Raw genomic sequence first — 25252 nt, 5'->3', positions numbered from 1 at the left:
GCTCCTGAACCTCCTTAGCAAATAAGGTTGCTGGACAGCTCTGGGTCCCAAACAGGAAAGGCATGAAGACATATAGATATAGATATATCTTAATATAGATAACCATGCACATGTTCATGTGTGCACACACATGTATCTTAATGTAGATAACCATATATACATTAGTTTCCCTAGAGAGTCCAAGATATCTCATAAAAATGGCATGTTTAGGGTTTGATGTTTACCATGGAAACTTCTGGGTTACAGTTTTTAACATAATTGCCTTCCATATAACCAAAGGGCAATAAATATTTAATCAACTGAGACCAAGCGGTCCCAATTTTAATTCACGTGATTCCTGACTCCTCACAGAGGCAGTTCAGTTTGTTAGGATGGGTGAGGTGCAGGCCTCAGATTCTTTATCTATAAAACCATCAGGCACCAGTCTCTGAGGTCCCTTTTGGCCTATTACCAACTTCCATTAACTCCTTATTCTATGATTATTACCAACTTCCATTAACTCCTTAATCGAACTATCACAGCATGAAAACAGGGATGCTTGATTAGTACTCATGCATACTAGACTTAACAAGATTAGTCTTAAGTAAAAGCGATTCTGCAAATGTGTCTGCCATCCCTGGGATCAAGAGAGCTCAGGGGCGCCTGGGCACTTGGCTGGCTCAGTCAGAGAAGCGTCCGATAATTGATTCTAGGTCATGAGTTCAAACCCCATGTTGTATACAGACATTAAGTAATTAATACTTAAATGAATTAATTTCAAAAAAAGAATGCAGAGCTCCGTGGTCCATCCATATCAGAAGACCAGTGCCAAAAGTAATGGTGAGGACCTCAAGATGCATATATAGTAAGCAAGCACAAAAACCCTAATGTTCCAGTTTTGTATAGTTTAACTACATACTTTCTAACCGTTAAAAAAATGCATTCCTTGATTAAAGCAAACTGAACAAAAGCCACTTAACCAAAAATTAATTAGTCAGGACAGGGTAACTCCATCTGAATCCAAACAGTAGCCTCACTCTGGGGCAGATGGTACAGTGGTTAGGGAAGTAAACTCTGCCATTTTCATTTTCATGTGTGTCCTTTGAGAAACAATCCTAACCAAACATAGGCAACTGGCCTTCAACTGGTGCATCTCTACATCATACCCCACTGATAGAGAAATACTGCCTGCTTTCTCTCTGTGTAAGATCATCAGAACACCTCTGCCTCCCTCTGTCTCATTTCAAAACCTACCAAGAAGTATCTTCCATCAGACTGATTCACACAAACAGTATGTGGACTGTGTTAGCCAGAAAAGTCTAACGGAAGGGTGACTTATTTATTATCAAATGCCGATGCACCAAAAAGCTCTTTCAGATAAGCTCCATTGTCCCTGGAAGTGTGGCAGGTACTGCCAGATGGAGCAAATGCCTGCATGAGGCCTTTCTTGCCTAACATCTTCAGTATGTGTAACCCGAAAAAGAGGTTTATTCTGCTGTTCTGGGGATTCCTTTCATAGACAAGCCCTGAAGTCCTTTCAACAGGTACAGAGGCAGCATTGTTACTCTGGGCAAGTAAATAAACTACTCCGTTTCACGGACTCCTGCCTAGATAAACTTGAACGTTCTCTTCTCGTGTGGAAACTCTACAAACACAATGGCATTAATATTAGGTTTTTACCTTCAAGAGTACAAACTGCACTGTGAGAAACAGTTCTTAGGTGACAAGTCCATTCTTAAACCCTTTCTGATGCACAACCTGGTGACTGTGAGTGGTGAGGGAGAAAAAAGCACACTAGCCTTTCTACCTTTTCTCAAGATATTAGAAATGGATAATTAAATTGTTTATGATTCAGCTTATAAAGTATGAATTTTGATGCTAAGATTAATTAGATCTAAAGATATTTTATAACAGCCTGTATGCTGGTACTTGATTTAACTAATAAAACTGAACAATCTCAGTAACTCCTATTTCTCTCTAATGAACTCAGCTTCAGAAAACACAAGGCTCCCCTAGCGCACTTCCTGTGCCCCCAGTTGGCGCTAGCAGAGCTCTTGTGAGTTAATCCTGAGTCATCCACAGCTCTTCTGACTGTGACTTCTCAGCTTCATGAGATGAGGGATGACAACAGGATGGAGTCTTAATGACAAGTAATCAAAGGAATGAAAAAGGTGGGCAAAATGAGCTTAAGAGCTGCAAGGTATACATACGGCTTTCCTTTTTAGAGACTTAAAAAAAAAATTTCCAGCTAATAAAAACCTAAGCTATCAAAGTACCAGAAGGCAAGGTCCTGACTCCTTTACTTCAACTGCAAAAATGAAATTGCAATCACTCAGGGAGTTCCTGGCTAATCTTGGCTTGAATACAGTTATTTCTTTCAATAATCATCATCACCATTGCTCAGTTGGACCTTGGGGAAGTGGCTTAATCCTAATCCTCACATAATGACACACCCTTGCTGGCAGTTCATGCATGGCTTACTTTTATTTAGCCAAATATATATATTTAAAGTAGAATAATAAGCACCAGCAAAACGAAAACAAAAAACAAAAGCTAGGACCCTGACAACAACCTAGATCTAACTTACTTCCCACCCATCCGTGTGCTTCCCCCAACTCAAGGGAACCCACATGCCCAACACCCCCCTTATAAAGCATTACCATATACATGCTTTATAATGCAGATAATTTATTTAGTTGTTTTTAACATTACGAAGAGTGCATGATGCTCTATGTAATCTTTCAGGACCTACTCTTCTAGTTGTATTGCTCAGGTCCAGGCAGCCTTGTATGTTGGTACAGTGTATTTGTTTTAACAGTGTGAAGGCAGTGTGGTTCATTTACCCAATTTCCTGTTAAAGAGCATTTGGGCTTTTCTAACTGTTAAGGTGTTCTTATCAAGCATCAGACACTGGGATAGGTCCTGGGCATACATTATTTCATTTAATTCCCAGCCCTATGAAAGAGGATTTTTTTCTCCTCTATTTTTCTCTGAGAAAACTGAAGCCCAATGACATTAGGACACTGGCCTCAGATTACAGTCAGTTAGAATGGATTTTGTATGTTTTATCAAAGGAAGGTGTGAAGACTATCAGACTTTTATTACCTACCTATCTTTATTATTAATAAATCTCCTGTTACGAGGTATGGGATTGTCCTTCCACTACTGGGGAAAAGAAACTCATTATCTTATTTTATACACTGCAGAATAAATAACAGTTTCCTTGCTCCTCTGTGTCAGAAAGGAGGAAAAGTACTCATGGCTTTCTAGGAAGATTTCGTAGTTGAATTCTGGTAACCCAGGGTTTTGACTCATAGTTTAATACACACACACACACACACACACACACACACACAACCAGAGGATTTTCTTCCTAATTTTAATGTGAACACAAGAGCCAATTTAATCAACTTCTCTGAAAGCTTCAGCACATGCCAGTCTGCAAAGTATTGCTGCTTCAGTGTCTCTAAGTTAAATAAGTATTCACACCAAAGGAAAAAAGAAATTCTCCTTAATATAGTCTCTCCTTAGAACTCAGAGATAAGGGAATCATGAATGAATGGATTGGATGAAAAGATGACTTGGTTTTATCATCAGATATCTGTTATCCCTCAAGGGCAGACAAAATTAGTGTAGATAAAAGTGATACCCGTGAAGTGGACAGGGGAGGTTGTGATTATAGCATAAAGTGTACCTAAGGGTGTAAAAATTGGTTTTAACATTCCACTTACAATGTAAATGAGAAGTGGATTTTAAATGTCCAGTTTTCGGGATGCTTGGGTGGCTTAGTGGTTGAGTATCTGCCTTTGGCTCAGGGTGTGATCCCAGAGTCCCAGGATCAAGTCCCACATCGGGCTCCCTGCATGGAGCCTGCTTCTCCCTCTGTGTCTCTGCCTCTCTCTCTCTCTCTCTGTGTCTCTCATGAATAAATAAATAAAATCTTTTAAAAAAATAAATAAAATGTCCAGTTTTCTTTGAAAGTAACAAAATTTAAATCCCTGAGCTCTTTCACCAACCTGAAGAATCCTAACCACCTACAGCACTACCACAGACACTGAGCCAGGGTGAGGTGATTAGTTTGAACTAGGTTATTTTTGTCTCAGTTTCCTGGGAAGAACCAGACATAACACAACTTCTTCTTATGACTTCGATTTATGGAACTACTATTACATATACATAGTAGGTTTATTTTGGGGGTGGGCATGTCTATGTCAGAGGTACTAGTGGGATCAGCATCCTCAGGGAATTTGTTCTTATTTAGGTGGACCACCACAAAAGAGATTTGTAGCCTTGGGAAAATAGAGCCTCTTTGAAGGAAAGGGGAGATAGCTTCAAAGTCACACCAAGTGCGTTTTACTGCCAATGTAGATTCCATTCTAGAACAATCTAGAAAATACTCATTATTCTCTTTAACATTTTAATTGTGCGATGCATAACACATAGAAAACATACAATGTTATTTGTACAGTTTTAAATAATAACAATGAAAGGAACACCCATGTAATCACCACTCAGGTTAAGAAATAGAACCCATGGTCCCATTGTCTTCCATCCAGTGAGAAAGAACCATTCTAAGTTAAATGCGTTTTCCTTTCCTCGCTTGTCTTTATTGCTTTATCACATACATATGTAACATTGCATACATATGTAACGCATCACATACATATGTAACATTATGTTCTGCCTGTTTTCAAACTTTATATAAATGAAACTATATGCAGACAGGGACTACCACTTACTTCCCTTACTGTGCAACCTTAACATTCATGACAGTCCTCCATCTTGATAGGTCATTCATTTTCACTGATATTGTGCTTGCTTTGGCAGCACATATACATTTTCACTGATATGTAGGATTCCTATAAGAATATGCCACATTTTTTGTCATCCATTATAATTTGGAAGGACATTCAGGTTTTGCTTCAGAGCTTTAGAAGCTCACATAGATAGTGCTGCTAAGGACATGTCAACTATGTCCACTGGCACATATGCACAAGGGTTTTTCTAGGGTACACACCTGAGTGGGGGGAGTTGCTGCTGGGCAAGGTATGTCCAGGTATGATTTTAGTAGAAAATACAAATTGTTTTCCAAAGTGATTGTACTGGTTCACGTTTCCACTGGGCTGAACACACCCTGGTCAACCATTTGTACTGTCAGACTTCTCTATTTTTGTCAATCTTGTGGTGAGAAACGGTATTTTTCCTACACATTAGCTATTCAAGTTTTTTCTTTAATGAAGTAGTTGTTCACATCTTTAGCCTCTTTTTCTATGAGCAATCTGTTCTGTACTTTTTGATTTTATAGAATTGCTTTATCCATTCTGGAAACCCAACTACTGTCAATTATATACACTGTAAATATATTCCACCCCTTCCTTTGACTCTCCTACAGTAAATTTTGATAAATGGAAGTTCTTAATTTTAATGCAGTCATACCAATCATTTTTCTTAAGATCTGCATCTTTTGTGACTTGTTCAAAATTCTTTCCTACCCCATAGTCATAAAGATATTCCCCTTTATTTTCTTCTAACTGATTTGAAATGTCAGTTCTGTCATTTATTATGGATCTGTCTTGGGACTCTCTATTCTGTTCCGTTAGACCAAACCACACTGTCTCAATTCACTGAAGCTTTACATTAAGTCTTGGTTATCTAGCAGGCAAAACTGAGCTCACTCTGAAAACATTATTAGCTTTAAAAACAACGTAAGGAAAATCGGAACCAGAACTTACTTTGCTCTGGGCTGATGAACTAATCCTGGAATCTCTTTATTAGTTTTAAGTCTTACATTTGAACTGGCACTTTTTTCCTGAAAAACATAAACACAGATGTAAAAGACAAGGTGAGAATCAGCAATTAAACAATGGCATGGACTGTCATCACAGAAATGCTAGATTTGAGACCCTTCACAGCAGGTCACTTCATGAGGACAAAAATCCTTGCAAAGATGTGATGCTATAAGGTAAACTGCCAAGCATTTTAGCAGGGAACACTGTCATGGAAAGAGGAGGTTGCTTTATGACAGCTATAGCTATTTTTAGAAAATTATGTGCAACTAATATTTGATGTTTAGGTGTTTTTAGGGAAGAATAGAAAAGAATAAAAGAATAGAAGATTCTAGTGCCAACGAGCAGCAGTAGTGTAACCACAGACATTGTTTACATTCTCAGGTAACAGACTTCAGTGCATTTTGTTTATAAAAGACAACTACAACTGCAGTTATTGAGATGTGAAGTTTGCACGAGGCCCTAGCATTGACAGAGACAACATGATTAACAGTAACTAAGTTATTCCATCCAGAACAAATGCTGAGATGGAATTCAATTGAATTAGTAAAATTCAATACTAACTTATACTCAAGAAGCAGTTCTTTGGCTTTAGTCTGATATGATTTCTTTTCTTTTTAAAAATTTTATTTACTTATTCATGAGAGATACACAGGGAGAGGCAGAGATATAGGCAGAGGGAGAAGCAGGCTCTCTGTAGAGAGCCTGATGTGGTACTTGATCCCAGGACCCCAGGATCAGGAGCTGAGCCAAAGGCAGACACTAAACCACTGTGCCCTGTCCGATCTGATTTCTTATTCCCAGTACAATAGCCACATGAGAAAGAAACCCTCTCAGAGCTTAAGATACAAGTGTATTTATTGGATGCTTAGGTAGTTCAATCGATTCAGTATCTGTCTTCGGCTCAGGTCATGATCTCAGGGTCCTGGGATGGAGCCTTGCACATGGCTTCCTGGTCAGGAAGGAACCTGCTTTTCCCTTTGCCCTTCCCTGCTGTGCTTTTTTTTTTTTCTCTCTCTCAAATAAATAAATACAATCTTTTTTAAAATTGCAAGTATATCAGTAGGTATATCATCTCAATAATAGTACTGTTCTGTATTTATACAACATTATCTTTAAAAAATATTCAGGATGCTTTATAATTTGCTCTGAAAACACAGCACTGAAATGAAAGGAAAGACTATTCCAAACCTATTTATAACAGGTGACTATATACACTCAAGAAACCTGATGTGTAGTGATAATTAAAGACCCAGGCGAGGGCAAGGAATAAAGACTCCTATGGGTCAACCCACTGTTCTTATCACATGCAGAGTGATGTGGGATGGCATATAAAACAGATGGTCCCCAAATGAACTCTTTCGAGAGTTCCTATTGCTCTCAGGGCAGCAGAAGCCATTTAAATCAGTAAAACTCCAATGATGTACACACTGTGGTTATTTGCTATTTACCATCCAATGTGAACTTCTCTGTATAACTCCAAAATACAGGGTAATTTTTGTTTGTGATTGTCTAGGAAAGAATAGTACCAATTGTTTGGTACTATTGGTACTATTCTTTTTGCAGTCTATCTTACCTTCTTTACCTGACACTAAACTTCAGAGTATTTTCGTAAACTTTTAAAAGGTATAAAATATATACTTTTCCTCCTGCTGATACAGCCAGGGAACAACAGATGAACTATCTTAGTTTTCATTTTCAGAAAGTAGCCCCAGGAAGGCAGGCCCAGTCCCTTCTTTACTACTGGGGCCTCGGAGCCTGGGTGGGGCCTGGCACTTTGGGAGTTATGCATCATATGCCAGTAACACGAATGAACAAGGTCAACAAATGATGAACTTCTTTTTAACAGTGAGAGATAAAAATAGCTCTAATGTGGTCTCTCTGAAGGACTGCAGAGGTAAGTCCCAAGTAAGTCATTTTCTTTCCCCCTTAGCTGCTTGCTTGAATTAAGCACTGAAAATGGACATATGACAGAGCCTTACACTTTTTTTCTATTCATATAATTTCCCAAACTCTGAGCCTGGATAGTACATTGTAATTGACTGATTGACTGCTTGATAGACTGTAATTTTAAACACTGCTAGGGCAGGAATGAGGCCTCTAATTCTAAGATTATAAACGATACACAATTGTATACTGTTTATAGTCAATTTATTAAACTATACCCGTCATAGCTACATTGCCTCACCACATCTTCCTTAAAAACACATTGTGTGGTTGCTAGGAAAAGGAGGAAACTCCACACAACAGAGGCTTAGTGGATGGGTGGGGTACTCCGCCGAACAAGCCATGCCTCTGCACATATGCAGAGGCAAGCACTTCCAGGAACTGAGGCAGAGGCTCAGGGTGAGATATCAGCTTCAGATTTCCCAGTTACAAATAAGAAAAAAGAAAGTATATGTTATTACATAGTGATTTCTCTTTGATTATTTATGTATATTTGTTTTTTATAAATTACTACTCCCAAGGGCACCTGGTGGCTTAGTGGTTGAGCATCTGCCTTTGTTCAGGTCATGATCCCGGGGGTCCTAGGATCGAGTCCTGCATTGGGCTCCCCACAGGGAGCCTGCTTTCTCCCTCTGCCTGTGTCTCTGCCTCTCTCTGTGTCTCTCAAGAATAAATAAATAAAATATTTAAAAAAACAAATTACCACTCTCCAAGACCATAATAACAACTCAATGATCACTTACTATAAGTCAGGCACTATTCTAAGTGACTTCCATATATTAACTCATTTTAATACTCACAAATATTTACATTATTAACATATCTTTATGTTCATAATACCTCACTGAGATAGGTACCATTTTTATTCCCATTTTATTTTATTATTTTTAAAAAAGATTTTATTTATTTATTTATTTATAAAAGACAGAGGAAGGCAGAGACCTAGGCAGAGGGAGAGGCAGGCTCCCTGGAGGGAGCCCAATGTGTGACTCGAAACTCCAGTATCACGCCCTGAGCTGAAGGCAGACACTCAACCACTGAGCCACCCAGGTGTCTCTCTTCTGATTTTTAGATCTTAGCATTTGTTGCCACTTCTATTTGTTTGGCACTTATTTATGACTTATCATTATTAGTTACTATCTCCATTTGTCTTATTTGCTGTGTCTGAATTTTAAGCTCCCTGAGGACAAGAATCTTTTCAATTACTTGGTATTTTAACCTAATATCCACCACATAGTAGATAACTATTAATCAGTTGATTGTAATAATTAATAGAACCAGAAAATATTTTTCACTGTTGACTCTTATTGCAAATATGTATAAAAACTATTATACTTTAGTGCAGTTAACATAAATATTTTATTATTGAGGATTTCTCAATAATTGATGATCTGGAAACATGATTTATATTTGATGTTTTTGTTTGTTATGCTAGATCCTTGGCATATACTTGCTCTTTTGTTTTTTATATGGACTGCAGAAGACCATCCAAGTTTTTTTTTTTTAAGATTTTATTTACTTATTCATAAGAGACACACAGGAGAGAGACAGAGGCAGAGACACAGGCAGAGGGAGAAGCAGGCTCCCATGCAAGGAACCTGATGTGGGACTCGATCCTGGGACTCCAGGATCACACCCTGAGTGGAAGGCAGGCACTCAACCACTGAGCCAATGAGGCATCCCTTTATTCCCATTTTATAGTTGAGAAAGCTGAGGCACTGAGAGGTGAAGCATTCACCTGAGATCATACGAGTAGTAAGTGATAGCATTGGGATTCTGATCCAAGCAGAATGGCCCCAGAGTCCATGCTATTAGCCACTAGGCCAGCAGTTCTCAAACCCCTTTGCCCATACTCTTCAAATTTTTATACGTTTTGTTGAACCATATGAAAAAAAAATCACATTTGTTAAAATTACCATCAATTTCATTAGGAAAATTTTGACAGAAGCTGTCAAGCTCATGGTGGCATAAAATTTTCCAAAACTCTACTTTTGGTTTAATGTTTGAATTTTGTGACTGGCAACACATACTGCCAATTGTTTTCTTTGAAGTGACAGGTTCTCTTCATTCATTCTTGAGACAATGTTTGCCAAATACCCAAGTCTTAATATCCATAATTTGTCTGTCAGGCATTTTTTTTCTAAAGTAGAGATGGTGTCCCATAAAAACAACCACTAGTTCAGATTGCAACTCAATCAACTGCTGAGGTACTTTTCCTTGAGATAACCACTTTGCCTGGGTGTGCAGAAGAAATGCTTTACGTATGCCTATTTCCCATCTCATCACATAGACTATTAAAAAGCTATGCATCCAAGGCACAATATTTAATAAAATTAAATAAAAGTTACTGCTTCATTCTTAAATGAAAATGGAAGCTATTCTTTTACTGTAAGTGCATAGTGGTGGTGAATAAGATGACTACTTATATGGTTTGGCACTACTGCCTTGATTTGTGCTAAGGCACTAGGCAGGTCTACCCATCATGATTTTGCACCGTCAATACAAATAACAACATGGCAAAAAAAGGCAAACTGCTTTTTAGTATTGTTAGGGAAATGAACTTGAGGACATCCTGAGACTGTTTTAAGGACTGCAGGCCATACTTTGACAAGTGTCTCTCTAGTTCTTTTGCAGAGAAAAGAACTATTGATTATTTAATTTGCTATATGCTTTATTAAAAAAAACCCAAACTAACCACCTTATTGAGGTAAAATTTACATTTCATAAAATTCCATTATAAATGTATGATTAAGTGACTTTAGCAAATTTATAGAACTGTACAATTATCACCACAATCCAGTTTTAGAACAGTTTTATCATCCTAAAGTTTTCTCAAACCCATTTGCAGTTCTTTTCTGCTCTGCTCTGTAGCCCCCAGTAACCACAATTCTTTCGGTCTCGACAAATTTGTCTTTTATGGATTCATATAAATGGAATCTTTTAATATATAGCCTTTGGTGTCTGGCACTTTTCACTTAGCATAACGTTTCCGAGATTCATTTATATTGTAGCTTTTTTCAGTATCTCACTTATTTTAATTGCTAAGTAATATTCCAATGTATGGATATTCCATATTTTGTTTATACATTTACCACTTGATAGACATTTGGGTTGTTTCAAGTTTGAGGGATACTATGAATAATGCTGCTATGAACATTCACATATAAGTCTTTGTGTGAATATATATTGTCATTTCTCTTCGGCAGGTTCCTAGAAGTGGAATTGCTAGTTTATCTGGTAAGTGTATATTTAATTATTTAAGATATTACCAAACTGTTTTCCAAAAGTGGCTGCACTATTTTACATTCTCACTTGGGGTGCATGATGGTTCCAGTTATTGCCATTCAAGTGGTGTCTCATTGTGGGCTTTATTTATTCTTAAAAACATGACTTATTTGGATTTGTTCTTTGCATCTCGGAATACCCAGCACATTGCTACGTGGGAGCATTTATATGCTTATCAGCTAGCTACATTTGCATAAAGAAGTCAGTTTTATATTTGCTTATAAATATCCCTTCTCTTCTGGGTTTGTTTGTTGGGGAAGTGGAGGTTTAAAGAGATCTGCTTTTAAAAAAGGAGGCAAAGAAACAAACAAAACCAGGAAGGGCTGGCACGATGAAGCTGCTGGGAGCTCAGATGATGCAGACCCAAAAGAGAGCCAAAAGCCATGTCTGGGGTACTCCAGAAATATGAACAGAGAATCTGGGAGATGATGGAAGTAGTAACTAAGATATCATTTTCTTTGGCAGAAAAACCTATTTTATTGATATTTGACACTTACAAAGTACCTAAAATAAACTGGAACCAAGTCGGAATAATTAAGATGAAGCCATTGAATAGGCCCCCAGCAAATAGTTTGTAGAGCAGTGTTTTTCTATGATCCATCCATTCCGGTATCAGAATCCTCTGTGATGCTTGATAAAATACAGATCCCCAGGCCCTATTCAAGATTTCCTGAGTGTGAGTCTCTGGGATTGAGGCCCAGGAATCTGCACATTATTTCATTTTAAGTAGGCTCCACACCCAGTGTGGAGCCCAATGCAGGGCTTGAACTCATAACCCTGAGATCCAGACCTGAGCTGAGACCAGGAGTCAGATGCTTCATTGGCTGAGCCACCCGGGCACCCCAAGACATCTGCATATTAAATAAGAGTCCTAGGTGACTCTTAAACTTAAAAAAGTTTAAGAAGTTCTATTTCAGAGAAAAAGTACCTGGGGTTTGCAGAGCTGCCCTAGGGGGTCAACAGAGAAGCCCACCAGAGCAGCAACCCCTGGAACCTGTTTTATACTTAGGGGCTCTATCAGTGGAAAAAAAGCATCCATTTCTCAAAAAATATTTGGAAACGAATGCCAGGTAGTGACAGGTTTATTTAAACAGCAAATCTCCCATCCAAGTACTAACCAGGACCAACCCTGCTTAGCTTCTGAGATCAGACGAGATCGGGCACGTTAAACAGCAAATCAAACAACTTTTTCCTTTGCTTGGAATAATTCTCTTTTGTGATGAAGAGAACACACTTGTCAGTGTCCAGAGTAAACTTACATTCTCTTAGTTCCTCTGAAGTTGGAGACAGTCAAACCAACTGTATTTATGCTGCTGCTGCTCAATCCCTGACATCTCCCAAAGGGAAAGTCAGAACTCTCAGAGAAACTACAGCTTTTTAAAAAGTTCCCCTGAACTTCCCCCTCCTTATTTTTTTTTTTTTTTTTTTTTAAGATTTTATTTTTATGTAATCTCTACACCCAGTGTGGGGCTCTGACACACAACCCGGAGATCAAGAGCTGCATGCTCCACCAACTGAGCCAGCCAGGTGCCCCAGCCTTCCTTAATTCTGAAGGGCGTCACACAGTGCATTCAGGAAGATGACAGGGAGCATCCTCCTTGTTGGCAAGGAGTGGAACTTCTTTTCTCCCATCACTTCTTTGCTTGTGTCATCCCACTGAGTCCGAGCAGATCTAAGGAGCTGTAGCCCTGGGAGGCTCCCTGAACTGGTTCTGGGTTGGAAATGTGGAGAGGAATCTTGATTTCTTTTTCTGAGCCCAACAATAGGAAGTTGTTTGTTTGTTACAATTTTTATTTGTTTGTTCACGAGAGATACAGAGAGAGAGAGGCAGAGACATATATAGGCAGAGGGAGAAACAGGCTCCATGCAGGGAACTCGATGCAGGACTCGATCTCAGGACCCCGGGATCAAGACCTGAGCCAAAGGCAGATGCTCAACCACTGAGCCACCCAGGTGCCCTAGAAGTTTGGTCTTATAAAGAAATCCCAGGGGCCAGATGGAGGCCGGAAGCTGGAGACCTAGAGAAAAGTAGTGAGGGCTGCCGAACTAGTCTCTGGGACTGCCAGTGAGGGAGCTATGCAGAGACACAAAAGCACTAACTATAACTTCACAAAGGGACCTCCTTACACACAGACTGTGTATGTGTGTGTGTACATTTGAACCACTGCATTTCAGAAAGTACATGAAAACTAAAAAGGTAAATAATTTAATTAGAATAGGAGATTGAGGGATCCCTGGGTGGCACAGCGGTTTGGCGCCTGCCTTTGGCCCGGGGCGCGATCCTGGGGACCCAGGATCGGATCCCACGTCAGGCTTCCGGTGCATGGAGCCTGCTCCTCCCTCTGCCTATGTCTCTGCCCGCCCCCCTCTCTCTGTGACTATCATAAATAAAAAAAAAATTAAAAAAAAAAAAAAAGAATAGGAGACTGAGGGGAGGGTACACACATTTTTAAAACAGGAAGGCATCAGCTATAAAATACCTGAGTAATCATTCTAGCTTTGAAGGAATAACCTATAGGATGTACTCTCTAAGAAAACAACCTCATTTGATGTTTTACATGGGATTTCTCTTATGGCATTAACATGGGAATAGGATTCAGCTTCCTTCAAATATAAAGGAATTTTAGCTTTTGTCTTCTGAATGATGGTGACTAGCTGAGCCACATTCACTCTACCACAATTTTTGGGTATTCACAAATAGCAAGGTCCAAGCTACCAGATACAACTGTTGACTTGGATCGACCTATATTTTCATAATTTCATGAACTCAACACTTCCATTCATAATTACCTGTCCAAGGAGGTTATTAGAATTATTAGTATCTTGTTAGAATTTAGTAGTGATGAAGTTGGCATGGAAAGTATCAGCTTTATGGAAATTCTTTTTCTATAAATTAAAATATAGCCATGTACTTCATTTTATATCAAGCAAATGTTAAAGTGGGGCAAATCAGTTTTAAATACCTAATATATTTTGTGCAGCTGTTTCTTGAGGTAGACTGTAAACATTTGAAATAATCTTTAAAAAGTAAACAGAGTTGTAAGAAATTGCTTGGAAAAGATTTAGTTGTGTACCAACAAATCTAAAACAAAATCATTCAGTTATTATGCCAGTATGTCAGTAATTAAAAGTACCAAGTTACATATAATGTTGTCAAATTACACTGAGAATTTGAAGTTGAGATGTATCTCTGAGTTTTTCAAAGTATTACACACCTACCCAGACAATGAACTAATTTGGAAGAACTTTATTCAGTTTTTGCCCAAGACACTTTGTGACTTTGAATAGGAGAGATTATACTAGAGTAAAAAACAACCTCCAATATTGGTGGTTCAATAAAATACAAGCTTATGTCTTGCACATGCTGTATGTCCAGTATAGGCTAGCAGCAAGGCTCTGCTCATTCTAATGCCTCAAGGACTCAGGCTAATGGCAGCCCTATGTTGGTATGTGCTGTCATAATCACCATAGCAGAGGAGGGAAGACTATAGCAGAGCAAAAGCTGAGTGCTCATGTTTACTTGGCCAAAACAAATCAGAGAACTACATGTAGATTCAAGACAGTGGAGAAAGAGGGGCACCTGGGTGGCTCAGTGGTTGAACATCTGCCTTTGGCTCAGGGTGTGATTCCAGGGTCCTGGGATTGAGTCCCACACTGGGCTCCCCACAGGGAGCCTGCTTCTCCCTCTGCCTGTGTGCCTCTCATGAATAAATAAATAAAATCTTGAGAGAGAGAGAGAGGGAACACAGAGAAAGTATAACCCTACTACGTGCTTGGAAAGACAGAACTAGAATATCTATGAATAGCCTGAATGAATACCATAATACTCATTTTTTAAAAAAAGTGTTTTCTTGATCACAGAACTACCTAATGATAATTACAGAAATCTTTTCTGAATAATCTGAAGTATAACTGTGTCAAGTATCTTATTTGTACTAAATAATGTGTAATTCACAGAAATATGGAAGAAACTTAATTACCGAAAGTTTATATTGGGCTAAAACTTGAGTTTAGATTTCAAAACAAATCTGAAACTACTTGGTTAGCTGACTGTAGTGGATGAGCCTTGGTAAGTCATGCTAAACGCTACCTGGATATAGTAAGAGGGCATGGAGGCAAAATCTGTGGTTTATACCCCGGAGAATCACACCTACATCCACACTGACACCCATACCCACACACTTCTTGAATTTTCCATTTCTCACTTCTTCCAACCATCAAATAAAATGAAACACGCAGAAATGCCAATCACATTCATTGTCATCCATAATAACAAGATCAAAGATTTTCGGAATTCAGCTCTCAACGGACTGTGGTCCCTAAAGACTGCATTTAAGAGCTGTCTAGCACAAAACAAACACACTTTATAACAGCTTTTTCTGGTGGGCAAAAAGATAGCCAGAAAAATCAAAGGATGTTTGATCAAAGTTAATAAAATATCACAGTGAAATGCATCACCCATCATGTCTTAAATATTTTAACAAATAAAAGTCACCATTTATGCAGAGTTGCTAAGGTTTTCCTGTGAAGAAGCAAAATCTTGACAGGTTTTCCTCACTGAGTTAAGGAAACTGCAAATGTCAAAGCTAAAAACAAAAAGTTAAATGATCCAGTTTTTCTTATGGGCACGACTGTTTTTCTCACACTCATTGTACTGTATAAGCCAGCTAAAAACTCCAACTCTGGCCTTCCCGAACTCTCTGGACACACCCACAATTCTTTTTAATTCCGAACTTGTCAGTGCCCAGAAAATCTGCTGCACTGGTTTCCTATTGCTGCTGTGGCACGTGAACGTGGGGGCTTAAAACCACACACATTTATTATCTTACACTTCTGGAGGTCAGAAGCCTGAAAATAGGCTGCAGGGCTGCCTTCCATCTGGAGGCTCTAGGAGAGAATGTTTCCTTGCTGGTCTTGGCTTCCACATGGCACCTGCACTCGCTGGTTCAGGGTCCCTCTCTCCGTCTTGGAAGTAGCTGTAGCATCTTCTCTCCTCGCTGACCTCTGCTCTGGCCTTACATCTTCTTTTTCTAACTCTGATTCTCCTACCTCCATCCTGAAAGGATCCTTGTGATTCTCCTACCTCCATCCTGAAAGGATCCTTGTGATCCTACTCAATTCAAGAAAATCTCTCCATGGCAAGATCCATGATTTAATCACATCTGTAAAGTCCCTTTTCCCATGTAAGGTACCTTATTTGCAGTTTCCATGGATTAGGATGTGGACACCTTTGGGGGCAGGTTTTATTTGGCCTATCATAGTGTTCCCCCTGGAGTCATACTAACGATTCAGACTTCTCCCACAAACAAAACAGGTTGATCCCAAGGTATCCCAAAGTCTCAACCCATTACAGCATCAACACAAGTCTCAAGTATTAGCCAAATCTCAACAGCTCAAAAGTCCCTAAATCTCATTATTTAAATAACCTAAATTAGTTACGAATGAGGCTCTGGGTTTAAACCACCCTCGGGCAGAATTCCTCTCTGTGAACCTGTGGAACTAGAAATTAAGTTACCTGCTCACAAAATAAAATGGTGCTATAGGCATAAGATGACAGTATAGGTATTCCCATTCCAACAGGGAGAATGGAAGAAAGAAAGGAGTCACTTGTTCCAAGGAATTTCAAAATCCAACTGGGCAAACTCAAGTTTGCTCAAGGTCTGGTAATAATCCTCTGTGGATTAAGACTCTGCTCCTAGACCTGCAGCTCTATCCCTTTTTGTGAAGGGTAGTAACATGTTTGCAGCTGAGCTCTTTTATCAGCTTGTTTCCTGCCTGCAGGATTTTGGGAGCGTGACACCCTTCTTTCATCTCACCCTCTCGCTGTCCCTTCTGGTTCAAACTGGCAGTGTTTCAACAGAAACATCCTCAAGAACTCCATGGGCCTTCTGTGTATGTCATGGGGATTCACTTCATTACAAAGAAGGCTCTTCCACACAGATTTCCTAGATAATACCATCTCTATTTCTGGCTTCTGCTGAGATGGTTGAGGGAATACATGCCTAATTTATTCAGAGAGTCATCTGTGGGACTGAATACTCTGACCTTTTAATTTTTTCCAGGGATTAGCTGAACAGCCACACCCTTGGCCTTCTTTCCAGAGCATGTGTTCCTGATAGTGAATCTCCTAGTTTTAGTATCTTTTGCAATCCGGACAGGCTAAGCATTTCCCAAATCAACAAGCTCCTTTTTGATGAACAATTCTTCCTTCAATTTATTTCTTTGCTTTCACATTTTACTATAAGCAGCAAGAAGAAACTAGGTGGTGACTTCAACACTCTGCTTTGAAATATTCTCAGCTAAACAGTAAAGTTCATTGTTCACACGTTCTGCTCTCCACATCCTTGTAGAACATGATTTGTTAAGTGTTTGGCGGCCATATTATGAATGTTGCCTTTCTCCCAGTTTCTAACTGGAAACTTGCCAGTGGTAACTTTCATGTCCATATTTCTACGAACAGTGTGTTTGTGATGACTAATATTCTCTAAGATGATATAGGTTTTCTTCACCATGCTCTTCACATTTTTTCTGAGCCCTCACCAGCAGAGTCTTTAATATCCATATTTCTACTAACTGTTCAAGGCAATCTAGGCTTTTTCTACCATGCTTCCAGGCTCTGTCCACTTCCCAGTTCCAAAGCCACTCCACATTTATAGGTGTTTATTACAGCATTATTATATTTCAAGGTACCAAGTCTATATTGGCTTTCTACTGCTGCCTAACAAATTACCACATACTTAGGTATCTTTAAAACACTAATTTGGAAGTCAGAAGTCTAAAACTAGTTTGTAGGGCGGTCTTCCTTCTAGAGGCTCTAGGAGAGAATCTGTTTCCTTGACTTTTCTACCGTCTAGCGACTGACTGATTATCTTTGCTCAGGCTCCTCTTCCCATTTTCAAATTCGGAGCTTAGCATCTCTCTTCTTTGACCTCTGCTTCCAACTTTATATCTTCTTTTACTAACTCTGATCCTCTTGCATTCCTCTTAGAAGGATCCTTGTGATTTTACTGGGCTCACCTGGATAATCCAGGATAATCTCTCTATGTCAAGACCCTTAATGTAAACACATCTGCAAAGAAGAGAACATAACTTGTACCAGGAACCATACAAAGCCTGGGAGAACCAGGGAGTATGAGGTGCCAGAAGGGCATATGAGAGGGCATATGAGAGATGAGGTGGTGAGACGGGCAGGAGCGGAGGGCTCATGCTTGGACATTGGGTTTTCCTCTAAAGTAAGTTTATGAATCTTCTGGCAAAACGTTTCAGAGATGGAAGCAGAGAGTCAGTTGGGAAGCTGTGCCAGTAAATCAGCAGAGAGTCTATGGAAGCTCACTAAGACCGGAGGGGCACAGCACAGTAGATACCAAGATTATAGGCTCTGGAGTCAGACAACCTCCCCGCTTTCTACTTGTGTGACCTCAAGCAGATTATGTAACCTGTGCACTTCAATTTCCTTAGTTGTGAAATGGGGACAGAAGTCATACCTACTTCACTGGGTTACCTGTTGTATAGGAAGTGCATCACAAATGAGAGCTTGTATTAATAAGATAGTTGCCTTGGCAATAAGGATGAGGAAATGGATTGGAGAGTTGTCACGAAAATTCCTGAGTGGCCACTGCATGCTGAGCACCTTGCTTCTCTTTGAGGGAAACAAGAAAAAGACAAAGGAAATCTCTGCCCCCTTAATGTCAGAGAAGAAACCCCCCAATACTAAATATAGCACTTATGTATCATTTAAATATAAACATCTATAAATAAAATACATATATAAATATAGCATTTATACATATATAAGTAAAAGCACTGATAAAATCTGAGGTCATTCATCTGAATGTACAGGGGAGGTAGAAGAGGACAAGGTTTAGTCAAGGATGGCAGCCAGATTTTTGGCTTAGCTGACAACAGGAAATGGTGGTGGCTAAATGGGGAAATAAAGGAAGTTTAGGGTTACTGATTAAAAGGGGGAAATACGGGGACACCTGGGTGGCTCAGTGGTTGAGCACCTGCCTTTGGCTCAGGTCATGATCCTGGGGTCCAGAGACGGAGTCCTGAATCAGGCTCCCCACAGGGAGCCTGCTTCTCCCTCTGGCTATGTCTCTGCCTCTCTTTCTGTCTCTCTGATGAATAAATAAAATCTTAAAAAATATACATATAAAAGGGTGAAATACGGATTTTAAAAATTGCTTTTTCCTCTTTGCTACTTATGTGTAATGGGTGGGTCGACTCCACTTGCTACATATGTGTAATGGGTGGGTCGACTCCATGAGAAGGTATCTTTCTGGACAAGCAAAGGAAAGGTGACATGGCTATTAATGCAGAAATGGGGCTGGGCAGAGGTGTGGTTTTCCTCAAAGGGAATTAGATGTAAGCTTTCATTCAGGGCCTGAATGAAAGCCTAGAAGGGCTAGATGGCCTGAAAGGTCAGAAATTAAGAGAAAATGGTGGTCTCTCTGAATGGATACATCAATAGAATGCAATTATTTTTGAGGCTATATCTTTTACTTATCACATGTAGGAGCGAGTCATGTAGGAACGAGTCATGTAGGAGTGAGGGCCAGGTCCCATGTGTGTCAGAGGCAGAAAAGCTCTGTAGCTGGAGATCACCTTTCTCAGTCTGGGACTTACTGGTTTACCCTACAGGAGTGGATCTGAGCTCATGCCTGACTGGATCCAGGTGGTCAAGGCATGCTCCCCTCGCTCCTTTGCTTATTGCCTTGATTTCATTTTTTCCATGACCCTGTGGTGATGCCAGATTTCATCCTTACAACCCTGTGACTCAACAGGCTACAAAGTCTTCCCTGTTGGTGCCACTTTCAAGAATCTCAGGGAAACCCTGATTAATCTGCCTTCTGTCCAGTGCTGACTTGGCAGGAGAAGAGGAGCAGTCGGGACCACTTTTTTTTTTCGGCCTGTGAGCTCTCTGCATGAAAAAAGGTGTTTTTTGCCCCCTACTACTGTACATATTTAAAAAACATCTCAATTCTCTGTTGCATGTATTTTTATTTATTTATATTAAAGTATTTATATTTTATTTAACTTCAATTTGTATTTCTCTTTTTAAAAAGTGTTTAAAAAATCTTTTTATGTTTTCACATACAGGAATTAGAAGTTTTGACTGGTGGAAAAGAACCCATTTCTTTTTTCTTTTATTCTTTCTCCATCACTTCTACGGTTAGTCCTGGCTGATTCTAAATTTAGCTCCCTACCCGTACATTTTCTTCTCTACCCTTCTGTAACCTTCCCCCACCAGAAGTTGGTGTAAATGAAGGGAAGTCGATGTTTTAATAGTGCCCCCAGGCTTTCCAGCTAATACAAGCGTCAGGTCTGTCATGGCACGATTATTTTACAATGTGGAGTCAGTCACGAGATTTCTGTACACAGTCCTGACAGTGAATAATCAAATCTGGCGTTGTTCCATTATTGACGTAACTCTTAGCCTAAGGCTAGAAAAAGACTGGCTGGTTGTAACTAGAATTTGGGTAGAAAAACCTCTTTAAAATTGAAATATGGTTCTTAGACAATAAAAGGTAAGCACTATTCCCTCCCCACCCACCTCCTTTTGCAGAAATGGGCTGCTAGAAATATCTTCATTCTAAACTTTGCAAACAGAATTGATCCTCAAAGCTTTAATGGGTTGTGTTTAACCAGGAGTGTCTTTATTTGCTTGCCTCCTCAGTCTTTTAGCAGCTTTCTAGAAAAGCTCCCATACTCATCTTTTTCCACATTTGCCTTCACATCTGGTGTACGCTCCCGTAAGACTTCTGAGCCGAGCACTTACTGCCGATGTGAGATGATGATGGAACCCGACATCAAGCTGGGGAGAGAAGCTAGGAACAAGTGATCTGCATTCTCTGCCGCTGTCATTTCTCACCTCTCTGAGGTTCTCTTTTGAGACTTTCCAATAAGGGGCTTATTAGTGGTATGAGAGGCCTTGGTTTACTAAGTCTGCCTTGTGTAAAATGGTTTCTGAATGTATGATCCCATTTTCTCCATTCTTCTCACTCTAAATCCTGCCAGGCAATAAGTCTTAGCAGCCAGTTTGCTTGCTCCCTTGTCTCTCACCTTAAGCGAACGTCTTTTCCTACCTGAGTAAAAGAGTGGGGGTAGGGGGAGGTGGAGCTGGCATTGAAAGAAAACTATGTCACACTACATGTCTAAGAGCTCTGATGAACCACACAGGCCTAACTATGAGATGATCCCCTTTCCACCAAAGACAAGATCCTCAGAAACGTGCCTTGGCAAGCTGAAATACATGATCAATCCTTCAGGAACATAGTCGAAATCTTCAGGTGATGACTTATAATAAATATTAATTCAGCTACACAGATATATAAAACCACATATTGTATTAAAAAAATCATAAGATATTAGAAATACTACTTTTTCCACGCTCACATTTCATCAAACAATCTAAACGTCCCAGGGGCATCTGGCATCAGTGTTTTCACAATCAGTCACCTGCTTTTTGAATTCCTACTGTTTCCAAGGTATATTATCTTTACTTCTGACTTGCTGAAATACAATGCAGTTTGAATTTTTGTGTGTTGCTGTCTTGACCTTTTAATTCTAAGCCATAAATACCCAGGTTAGTAGTGATCTCTACATTGTTCATCAGTTACTGCATCATTCTTTCAACATAACTGTTAAGAGGCTGTTATGATGATGCACAGAAACATTGCTAAATTAGAATGGTTTTTTTTTTTTTGTCATTTAGAAACAAAAATTCTGTCAGCAGGCCCCTCTCAATAAGCACCTAAAGTGCTCACTGACTAAAGCCAGTGTTTTAGGTTAACGTTTGTTTCCCCTAAACTTTGTGTTCAAAATAACAAGAGTGTCCCATACCATGTGATTCATATATAAGGGGGCATCTAATTTTCTGAAGGACTTTAAAAAAAATCCTGCTTGTATTCTGGCAAATACTATAACATAGTGAAAACTTATCATGTGAACAAGATTGAAAGGGTATCTTTTACCATCGCCCAAGGTTTCTTGATAAAACTTAATAGAAATATTAGGGACTTTACCCCATCTCTCAAGTAGAACACTGGAATGAAATCTCACAAATGTTGAGTGCTACATCTGTTGTCCAATAGCCATTTGGTAGAAAACATTCTGAGGGTAGTGAAACAACACAAAACAATTGTACGTATGCTGGTGTGCTTGTCTATGTGCATATTCTGCAACATATTCTCTCTCAGAGCTATTGTTCCAGAAGATAAACTCAAGTACAGATATAACCGTGTTTAATTTGTTTCTTACATGAGGCCATTATGTATGCCCGTAACTGATGCTCCTGTGATAATCTGACAATAGAGAAACATAGATTTGGATTCTTTACCACCACTGTCTCTTGTAATTGCAATAACAGGAAGAGTGGTAAACATAATAGCTATCACTGACGACACCCCTGGCAGGTGCCAGATGCCACACAAGGGCCTGCGGGCATTAATTATGTTAATACAGACAAAAGGCCAAGCACAGGCCCTGCGGTGTGGTAAGAGCCCAACAGATGTCAGCAATTACTATTATTGTTATTATTATAACTTTTTATTATTTGGTTCTCACAACAACTGTTTGAGGCAAGCGTTCAAAGAAAAGAACATTAAGGAAAACCATGAAGGACACAGAGGCTCTGGGACATTTTCTAAGTTGCCCAAGGTCAGAGAGTTATTAGCGAAAAGGGGAGAGGAACTATGCATGGGCATCTCTTTCAATAAATATTTTGCATTTAAAAAAAAAGCCACATCTATATAAATTAAAGAGGGTGAGAGTAAAAGCAGTCCACATTAATTTTCAACAGTTGCTTTGTATTTCAGTACCAGAAGATGAGATGAGAAGCCTGGAAGGGACCCAGTTTTAAAGACACAGGCAAGAACACCATGGCCATTGCTGAAAACCAGAACCTGTACCTCTCAGACCAAAGCAAAGCAAGGACAAGCAAGTAATGTGAATAGTTGGCGCATCTTGAGTAAGCAGCAGGGAGTAGAGGGACCAGGAATAACTGGTAGGGACAGCCATCAGTGTGTACCTCTCTACAGCCTTCAAATTAAATTTTTGGAAACTGAAGTATAATCAACATATAACATTAAATTAGTTTTCAGGGGTACAACATAATGACTCAACATTTGTATATATTGTAAAATAATCACCACAGTAAGTCTACTTAACATCCATCACCCTACATAGCTACAAAATTTTTTCTTGTGATGACAACTTTTAAGATCTTCTCTCCTATCAAGTTTCAAATATGTCATACAGCATTATTAACTATAGTCACCATGCTGTACTTTACATCCTCATAACTTATTTATTGTATAACTGAAAGTCTGTACCCTTTGGTTCCCTTCACCCATTGGTGTACCTTCCACCTTCCCACCTCCAGCAACCACTCAAAATTACGCTTTTGAAAAAGGATACTTCTGTTGGCCACATCAAACATAGAATACGGTACGCGGGAGTTGGCCTTTACTAGGAGTGCCAGTTAAATATTCAGGAATTTTGTTAGCCAACTGTTGGTAGTTTGAAATCAGCCTTTGTGCGAGTAATTACACTATGGAAATTGGCAAACAATATAAATCAAACCTTCCCCCCACCTCCACCAGAAAGCTAGTCTACCAGCATTGTCTCTATATAAAATCATGTATGATTTTTGTTTTAGATTTGTTTGCCGTCTCTGAGTCCTTATTCTAGGCTTGAGCAGGTGTTCATGACCAAAGTAAGGTAGTCTTTTTCTTTTTTTTTTAAGATTTTATTTATTCATTCATGAGAGAGAGAGAGAGAGAGAGGTAGAGGCAGAGACACGGGCAGACGGAGAAGCAGGCTCTATGCAGGGAGCCCGACGTGGGACTCGATCCTGGGACTCGATCCTGGGACTCCAGGATCACACCCCAGGCTGAAGGCGGTGCTTAACCGCTGAGCCACCTGGGCTGCCCAGTAAGGTGGTCTTACATAATTAACCAACAGCTTTTCCCTTAAATAAATACCCTTTATATGTGGTCAAGAGGAAACTACAATCCAGTGGAATGCTTTCAATGGACCAGGATGAAGTGTCCTCATGGTACTTTTAAAAAAAAATTGGGTGAAGAGAGCCTAAACTCTTGACTTCCCTAGGCTCAGGTCCTTGGACAAATTGCTATGTCATGTCCTCTCCACAGCATAGTGAGCTCTTCCTGAACTGATGACATGGGATCCATTTTCCATCCCTAGCTCACTGATCTGTCACCCTAGGTCACAGTCTCCAAAAAAAACACCACCTGGCCACGACTAGTTTCTATCATAATTATGTGTTGTAGGAAGTCCTATTATTTCTCCTCCAAATCAGACAGTTGTCTATTTAGGGATTTTCTCTGAAAGGACACTGTAATCTGGAAATGAATTAGAGTTTTTTTGTTTAACCTTCCACAGAAAAGTCCAGCTTCCAACAAAATGTGAGGCAAATGAGAGATGTTAGCTAATCTGTGTAACCATAGGACTTTCAACCCCGCTTTGCAAAATCCTCACGCTTCCATTTAATGACTGCTGCGGATGGAAATGAGACAAGGGATAACAGGAAGTGCTGCTTTCTTGTCCAGATTCATGAACCACACCTGCTCCACTGCTTCTGTATCATGCAAACAGCTCCAAATCCATCCAGAGACTAGAACCTGAGGAGCTGCAGAAGCAAGTCAAGGTAGGATTGTATACTTTATCAGCCTTGTGAAGCAAGGCAACTCCCCACCTCCTCAGCCTCCTGTAGAACTTCTCCCTCACTGTTCTCCCATTGGCTCATGTCATGGCGCCTCAGTTTATGTTTATCCACCTCTCTCTCTCATTTCTTACCATAGGTTGTTTTTAAATGCTTCAATCTAATAGGATGTAAGCTCCTTAAAGACAGTGATAGTGTCTTATCTACCTTTGTATGCGTTATGTGACAGCAGTAGGTACTCAATAAAAGTCTGAGGAAAGAATGAAGGAGTATTTGTCCTCCCTGAGCACTACATTCCTCAGCAACGTTAATTCCATTCAGAGTACGATGCTGGGCACTGACAGGGCAGGAGGTTCTTAGGAATGAACTTTGGAGCTGGAGCATGAGGGCGGGGGCAACCAAAGGAAAGGAAGGGAGCTTTTATTGTCTTCTTCACTAAAACTGTGCTGGGGCCCCTGGGAGAAAAGAGCAGGGAGTCACATCTGTCGAAGCACATGGCACTATCCCTTTTAAAAAGCTGAATTATAAGAATCTCAGGATGTTTTTTAGAAAAATAGGTTTTCAACTTATT

The 25252-nt window shown here is 39.7% G+C and overlaps 1 protein-coding gene across 3 annotated transcripts in view; it reads right to left on the bottom strand.

The window, feature by feature from the left end:
• C7H1orf21 (chromosome 7 C1orf21 homolog) overlaps window positions 1-25252 on the bottom strand; it is a 217561-nt gene that overhangs the window by 24926 nt on the left and 167383 nt on the right. For all 3 annotated transcript variants that reach the window (XM_038542285.1, XM_038542286.1, XM_038542287.1), the window contains one exon: window positions 5712-5788. In XM_038542285.1, the coding sequence (XP_038398213.1) occupies window positions 5712-5788 (77 nt within the window). The remainder of the gene's footprint in view (window positions 1-5711; window positions 5789-25252) is intronic.

This window comes from Canis lupus, chromosome 7 (assembly GCF_011100685.1).
Source record: "Canis lupus familiaris isolate Mischka breed German Shepherd chromosome 7, alternate assembly UU_Cfam_GSD_1.0, whole genome shotgun sequence".
NCBI lineage: Eukaryota > Metazoa > Chordata > Mammalia > Carnivora > Canidae > Canis > Canis lupus.
The sequence above is the reverse complement of the archived record's forward strand: the minus strand, read 5'-3'. Positions and strand labels throughout refer to the sequence as shown.